We start from the raw sequence: 8,148 nt of genomic DNA, 5'->3' as shown, positions 1-8,148 counted from the left end.
TATATATATATATACACACACACACATATATGGAAGAAAGATGAGGCTTTCTACTCCTACAAAGATTTAAAGCCTTAGAAACCTCATACAGGGTCACAATGAATTGGCACTAACTCAACATCAACAACAACAACAGACATATATGAAGCTCTGGTACTGTAGTGGTTACAATTTGAAACTACCACCACTCCATGGGAGAAAGATGAGGCTTACTGCTCCTGTAAAAATTAACAGCCTCAGAAACCCTATGTAGGGTCACTGTGAGTCAGAACTGACTGACTCCACGGCACATAACCACCACCACCATATATATATATGATTCAACAATCTCCCACCATCAGGTTTTTGCGCACCTCAACCTTCCAGGCCCTAGACACTAGGTTCTCTAGCAGGTAACAAGAGACTAGACTATGAGAGAAGAGGACTATGTGATGAGAAGGAAAAATGGACTCACGTCTTCATTGGTTGTCTGGTTGAGAGCCACGAGGAAAGTGTGAAATCCAGTCAGCCCCACAACAGACCAGAGTGTGAAGAAGCAAATGAGTACTTCTAGGACAGTGAGTGATGTTAAGGAATGTCGAAGGAACCACACCAGAATACTCAATGTCTCCACCCATATTGGTCACACCATTTTCCCCTCTTGGAACAGATATCAGAAATGCTCAAGTACCCATATGTAACAACAGGTGAATTTGAAACTCACGGGATGTGTCCTTTATGAAAAGCAAACAATCCCTGGTACATTCACTAGCACTTCTAGTGGAATGAAGTGTGTGCTGATTTATTCAACTTAAACTTATTGTGGGGGAGTTTAGGATCAAGTCAAAGTGAAATATTATTGGCTATCAGTACCAATGGAAAACCCATAGCAAACCCATCAAAATGTAAACTTCATAAATAAATAAATAAGAAATGGAGGGTGGGGGCAAGATGTGATTTATCTGGATCTCTTTTTCAGAATCACAGCTGGTGTACAAAATAAGATTCCCTTGTAATAGAAAGGTGGTGCTTACAGAAAGGTACATTAAGAGGTGTACTGAGGCAAAGCTCAGCCCATTAAAGGAGGCAGGGCTGAGCCAGAGAGCAGAAAGACTTGCCATGGAGGCAATGGAGAAGGGCGTAAGGGAAAGGCCTCCCTTGAAGCCCTGGCCATCTTCCAATCTGGTTTCTACCATGAAGATTACACTATTTATCTTGGACTTTGGCATTGTTTGATTTTTGAAAAATTGGAGGGTTGGAGAGCTGCATAGAGAAAGCCTGTTGAAAAGTCATTGAAGAGGTTGTCACAGGGACTCCCTGCACGGAGAGGATATGTTCCAGGAGTTTCTTTCAACGTCTCCAGGAAGCCAATTTTCAAAGATTCTGTGAGATTGAGAGGAGGAACAGAGAGAAAGATTAGTGACTTTAGGCAAAAACATGTACTCCCCTAGTGCCTACTCACTCCCTTCCCTTTTGATCCCTGGTGAAGCTTTGGTAGGAGATAAGCTCTCACTGAGTCAAGACAGTCACCTCCAACCTGGCCATTTCAGGACTAGAGTGTTCACATGTCCAATGCAGGACCAGGCACTGGCCCAGAGAGTCGGACAGAAACCAAGCAATGGTCCCCTTCCCTCTACCCTAGTCTCTAACTATGGACATGGGAAAACCAAAAGGAAACCAGTTGCCATTAGGGCAATTTCGACTCATGGCAACCCATGAGTTGCAGAGCGAAATGGCTCCATCAGGTTTTCGGTGGAAGTGGACCACCCGGCCTTTCTTCCAGGCATCTCTGGGTACATCTGAATATCCATCTTTTCGGTTAGTAGCTGAGCCCTCACCAGGGACTTGAAGGAGATATACACAGATGAGATAAATTTTTAAATATCTAAGAAAAACCCTTTCTTATCATCAATCTGTATCCCTCCCTTGCTCAAAATCCAGCTCAAAACCCATCTCTTCCCTGGATTCTTTCATGATTAAGGCCATTCTTTTAACTCCATATCCCACGCCTTTAGGTTGTTATGTGTAGGTATACGTGCATGCACATGTGTGTGCGCAAAGAGATCTGCTTTTCTATCTCCCAAAGTACTGAAAGATAAGTTTCTGAAAGATATATTTCTCTGCTATAACCCCTTCTGCCACCTGGAGTCCTGGTGTGGCGCTGTAGGATAAGCACTGGACTGCTAGCTATGAGGTTGGTGATTCAAAGCCACCAGCAGGTTCTCGGAAACCTGAGTCAGAACTTGATGGCATTTAACAATACCAACATCTGGTGTGGTGCTGTAGGATAAGCACTGGACTGCTAGCTACAAGATAGGAGGTTCAAACTCACCAGTCACTCCTTGGAAACCTTATACAGAGTCACTAAGAGTCAGAACCGACTTGATAGCACTTAACAACAACCATTTAGAACAGTACAGGTCTTGTAGGGCAGAATAGAAGGTACACATAACAAAATGGGAGCACTGGAGCCTCTACAGAATAAACACTGGATTGCTAATCACAAGGTCAATAGTTTTAGTCTACCAGCTGCTCCACAAGAGAAAGATGAGGCTTTCTGCTCCATAAAGATTTACAGATTCAGAAATCCTTTAGAGGGTCGCTATGAGTCAGAACAAACTCAAGGGTACCTAACAACAATGGCCAAAATACATTCCTAACCTTTGGGATCAGCTTAGAAATGCCCAGTGATTATGATCCTAGTTACTCAGCACAGTCCTAGAGAGTAGGCCAACACACTAAGCCAATGCTTACTATGTGAGCTGAGATAATAGTGCTCATTCTAATTGGTCCAAAGGAGCATTCACAATGGTAAAGTCTCAGTGGGTCATCCTCAAGTCTTTTCCCACTCTACCCCCACTCCATACTCACTGAGGGCCACGTAGACGATGTTGAAGGCGAAGACGTAGATTGTGAGGAGGGAGAGAGAAAGGATGAAGAGGTAGAAGTAGCGGTAGTTCCTCTTTCCAACACAATTCCCCACCCAGGGGCAGTGATGGTCGAAGCGCTCTGTGGAAGAAACAGTCCAGCGCTAAAGAACAAATAACAATCCCACTACACACATAATAACTAAGTCAAATACCCCTGGGATCACTGTCTATGTCAATGCTAGACAGTACTGACTTCTATTTTGCATTTTTTCAAAATGTTTTCGTATCCATCCATCTTCTTGGATTCTTGTAGTCATCCTGAAAGTTGAGCAAAAGGTAATATTCTTGTTCCCATTTTACAGATGAAACAACTAAGGCACTGGATGGTCAAGTTAGCAGCAGAGCCAGTGCTTTTCCAAATACAAATTTTAGCAGCATAAGTTCAGGAAGAATAAACAGGTGAAAACAGCAAAAAAGGAAATCTGAAAAATGAGGGCTGGGATTTTTCTTAAACTCCACTTACTAAAAATACTATAGAACAGCAATACTTAAAATGGTATGGTATGGTTCAGTGGAATGGAAAGAGCTTAGAAACAGACTCTTGAACATATATGAACTTTAAGGAGGACATTACAAAATCAGTTGTAAAAGGAATTATTATTCTAAAAACAATTCAGGAAAATGACTATTTTGGGGAAAAATTAGGTTGGATTCTTTTAGTCATACTGTTTATCAAAATTAATTCCAGATGAATTAAAAAGTTAAATACAAAAATAAGGTGAAACCATAAAACAACTATAAAGAATAGCTACATATTTATTCTTTAATGAAAAAAAAAAAACAAACCAACATAGATGAAAAATGAAAAAACCGATTTGACTCCAATAATTTTTTTAAAAAATTGACGTTAAAAAATACTATAAGGAAAATTAAACTGCGAAAAAACAAAAAAACAGGAATCTATACAAATGTTGTATTTTGCTATATAAGAAGCCCTTAGAAATCAATAAGACAAATAATCTCTTAAGAAAATATTCATAAGGCAAAAACAATAAATATCACATGGATTCCTGATGTGGTTCTGTAGGATAAACACTGGACTGATAACCAAAAGTTTGGCAGTTCAAACCCATCAGTTGCTCCTTGGAAGCAACTTAACAACAGCACTTAATAACAACAACATCTCTATATGCATCAAGACATCTGGAAGATGTTGCCAACATGTTAATAGAATTATTTCTGAATGTTGGGGGGGAAATACTAAGTTTTACTTATACTTTCTGTACTTCCTTCCCATATTTTCTACAGCGAACTGGTACTATTTAATGAATAAAAATAAACAAAAAATAAAAATTTTCATTTTTAAAAAACAATGAGCAGTGTACTGATAAAAATAAATAAATAAATAAGGCAGTAAGAATTGTATGTCTCCTGGTTGTTGAAGTTCCGTCAACTCAATTCCGACTCATAGCAACCCTGTACAGGGTTTCCCATCAATGGCTGTTGAGTTTCAACTGACTGCCTTGCAGTTAGTAGTCCAGTGCTTATCCTACGATGCCACATCTAGCCTTACTTTAAGCCAACTTGCCAGATGAAAACATGACAACATACAGATGTATAGAAACGCATATTTTTAAAGTATTTTAAATCACATTTTCACTGATAATGCAAGTAGTATATGTTCATCACAGAAAACTTTAAAGAAATATAAAGAAAATGAAGGAAACAGCATTTAAAATTCCACAGCCTATAGGAGTCCTGGTGTGGCGCTATAAGATAAGAACTGGACTGCTAACCACAAGTCAGTGGTTCAACACTTTACAGGGTTGCTATAAGCAGGAACTGACTCGACGACATTTAACAGCAACAACAACAAATAGATAACTAACTTTGAGCATTCTGGTGTATTTCCTTGATTTCTTTACACGTACTTGTAATTTTTTTTGACATGTAACCAAGATCATACTGCAAATGTAACCTACCTTCGATTTTGTTTCACTTTGTCTTCTGGTCTGAGCTTTCCCTATAAAATTCTATTATATGAATGACGCACAAGTGATTTGACCACTCGGCTATTGGTGGACCACTGATTTCTTGCTACTTTTTTTTACTCATAACAATCATGAGGTAAATTATTCCATACTTCAATCTTTGAAAGCATCTCTGATTATTTTCTTGGGGGTAGATTCCTAGAAAGGGAACCAGTGGTACTAAAGAGTATACTTGTTTTAAGACTTCTGAAGAATTTTATTAGGTTGCTTTTCAAATTTTTTCCCCCCAATTTACACTTCTATCAGTGTAGGACTAAACATACTGCAATTAAGTCAATTCCAACTCATAGTGACCCAATATAGAGTTTTCAAGACTGTAAATCTTTGTGGGAACAGACAGCTTCATCATTCTCCTGTGGAATAGCTAGTAGGTTTGAACCATCAAACTTCTGGTTAGTAGCCCAAAGCCTACCCCACAGCACCATCAGGACTCCACAGTGTAGGACTGCTGTTGTTAAAGTACTGTTGAGTCTGTTCTGCCTCATAGCGACCCTATTTAGGGTTTCCAAGATTTTAAATCTTCTCAGGAGTATGAAACATCATCTTTCTTACATGGAGTGGCTGGCAGATTTGAACTGTGGAGTATGTCCACTGCTTATCGTTTGGAGCCACCACACTCCTAGTACAGGACTAGGATTATCCACTGCTTATCGTTTGGAGCCACCACACTCCTAGTACAGGACTAGGATTATCAATCTCTTCTTGCTAATAAGTTTGTTTTTTTTTTTTCCTTTACTAGGTGGATACATAAACTAATGGTACATCCATGCAATGGAGTATTATGCAGCAATACAAAGAAAGGAGCTCCTAAGCTACAAGGCATGGAAGAACCTTAAATGCATAATGTTAAATGAAATAAACCAGGAGCAGGGGCAAGGGATGACTAGGTGGAATACAGGGCACTTTTTGGGCAGTGAAACTATTCTCTGTGATACTGCAATGGTGGGTACATGTCATTAGGCATTTGTTAAAATCCACTTGCACAACACAGTAAACCTGAATGGGCCTTGTTGTTATTAAGTGCCATAGAGATGATTTCAACTCATAGTGACCCTGTATAGGGTTTCTGCAGAGAGTCTGGCAGGTTTGAACTGCCAACTTTGTGGTTCAAAGTCCTGTGCTGATCCTACAGTGCTACACCTAATAATGGTAGTGGTGATGTGGTGGCAATGTGCCGTGGAGTCAGTTCCAACTCATAGCGACCCTGTATAGGGTTTCCAAGGCTATAGATCTTTACAGGAGCAGAAAGCCTCATCTTTCTCCCATGGAACAGCTAGTAGTTTCAAACTGCTGACCTTGAGGTTAGCAGCCCGATTCATAACCACTATGCTACCAGAGCTCCTTACACTTAATAATATCAATGGGTCATTAACTGGAGTAAATGTAGCACAGGAATGCAAGCTGTTAATAGGCGTGGTACAATAAATCACCTTTATGTGGCCTTTTGTAGCCATCCTGTATAGGGTTTTCGAGGAACAGCTAGTAGGTTTAAACCGCCTACCTTATGGTTTGCAGTCCAGTGCTTATCCTATAGCGCCACATCAGGAATCCTTTCTAGCCATGGTCTTATTGTTACCAATAAATGACTGTTTGGGGCTGGGCAAATTAAGTATAAGGAACACTTGCATGGAATGGACAGTCTTGTTAATATAAATAATGTACGTGGAACCCTTCCAGGGGATTGGTTCATTCATGGTCTTGTCAGGGAGGGCACACCTTGAATTGAAAAGGAGCTTACTATATAACCAGCCTCTCTGACAGATTTTAGAGAGAGAAATGGAGAAAAAGACAAGGAGCTGTAATACTGAAGACAGCAAGAGATGACACGGCAGCAGCAAGAGTGACAGAAACGCAAGACGGCAGCAACAAGGAGACCAGTATGAGACGGCTGCAGTGCAGTTCACTGACCCATGGAGCTAAGTGCTGTAACACCTGCCCAAACACTGTCTGGAGGCATCAGGGCCTGGAGAGCAGGGCCCAGAAGCAGCAGCCAAGAAGGATGTGTCCTGATCAAAGAACTGTATCCTGTGTTGTTCAGATACTTCCAAGTTGATCCTGATCTCAAGTTGTAACTTGTCACTTCCCTAGTAGACCACAATTGTTAACACTTCGTGAGTTCTGTGAGACAATTTGGTGAGTTACTGAACCCAAAGATGGGAGGAAGAGTACTAGGGGTTGGGGTAGGGTAGGGGGAATAGCTGGTATTAGATATGATGGAGAAGTTGAGCATTTTGGACATGTTTTACCTCTACTTCATAGGAAGCACTCTGGGCTGATTCTAATAAAAGAAATTATTCACTGAATAGGAGAAATAAGAGATCTGGTGGAACACATGGTTAAGTGCTTGTCTGCTAACCTACTGGTGGCTCCGTGGGAGAAAGATCTGGTGAATTGTTTCCACCAAGATTGCACCTAGTACCTAACAACAATAGGAGAAATAATGTGCAGGAGGGAGGGGAGTCTATCAGAATTCTAAACTTTCTGCACAATTTTCCCAAAAACTAAAACTGCTCCCCCCAAAATAAAGTGTATTACAAAATCCTGTTTTAATTTGCATTTCTTTATTAGAAGAGATGAACCTTTTTGTTTTGTTTTTTCATGTTAGATAGCCAACTGTATTTTCCTATTTTTTAAACTCTTTTCCTGGTTTATAAATTTCTACTAGAGTAGTAATGGTTTCTAAAAAAAATTAATTTGTATGGCTTTTTTATACTTAAGAATATTAACCCAAAGAGGAAATTCTTTAAAAAACCTCCACATTAGATCTTCTAGAAATACCAAGTACCCTCGCTCTTTTGAAGTGGGGTTCAACTTATAAAAATCCTATCGACATATAGCTTTTTACCATGAAGCAAATTAGATCTCCCCAATCTTTGCCTATAGACTTGGGGAGTAAGAAGGAAGTAATGTGCTCTAACACTGTATGTGGCACATACAAAGAATGTTAGACATCTGCCTGTTGACATTTCATATTGTTGTTAGGGGCCATCAAGTCAGCTCTGACTCATAGTGACCTTATGCACAACAGATCAAAACATTGCTGATATCACTGTGCCAATTCATCTCATTGGGGGGTCTACCTCTTTTTCCCTAAGGCTTCACTTTACCAAGTATAATGACCACCAGGGACTAATCATTCCTGATAACAAGCCTGAAGCATGAGAGACAAAGTCTTCCCATCCTAACTTCTGAGGAGAATTCTGATTGTACTTCTTCCAACACAGATTTGTTTGTTCTTCTGATAGTCC

At 40.0% G+C, this 8,148-nt stretch overlaps 1 protein-coding gene across 1 annotated transcript in view; it reads right to left on the bottom strand.

Moving 5' to 3' along the window:
- ZDHHC9 (zinc finger, DHHC-type containing 9) overlaps nt 1–8,148 on the bottom strand; it is a 60,606-nt gene that overhangs the window by 18,657 nt on the left and 33,801 nt on the right. Inside the window, exons 6-8 of the mRNA XM_006862834.1 lie at nt 2,851–2,988; nt 1,314–1,362; nt 455–557 (exon numbers count right to left, since the gene is read on the bottom strand). Coding sequence (XP_006862896.1) covers nt 455–557; nt 1,314–1,362; nt 2,851–2,988 — 290 coding nt within the window. The remainder of the gene's footprint in view (nt 1–454; nt 558–1,313; nt 1,363–2,850; nt 2,989–8,148) is intronic.

The sequence above is a fragment of the Chrysochloris asiatica genome, unplaced genomic scaffold, assembly GCF_000296735.1.
Source record: "Chrysochloris asiatica unplaced genomic scaffold, ChrAsi1.0 scaffold00051, whole genome shotgun sequence".
In the NCBI taxonomy this organism is placed as follows: domain Eukaryota; kingdom Metazoa; phylum Chordata; class Mammalia; order Afrosoricida; family Chrysochloridae; genus Chrysochloris; species Chrysochloris asiatica.
The sequence above is the reverse complement of the archived record's forward strand: the minus strand, read 5'-3'. Positions and strand labels throughout refer to the sequence as shown.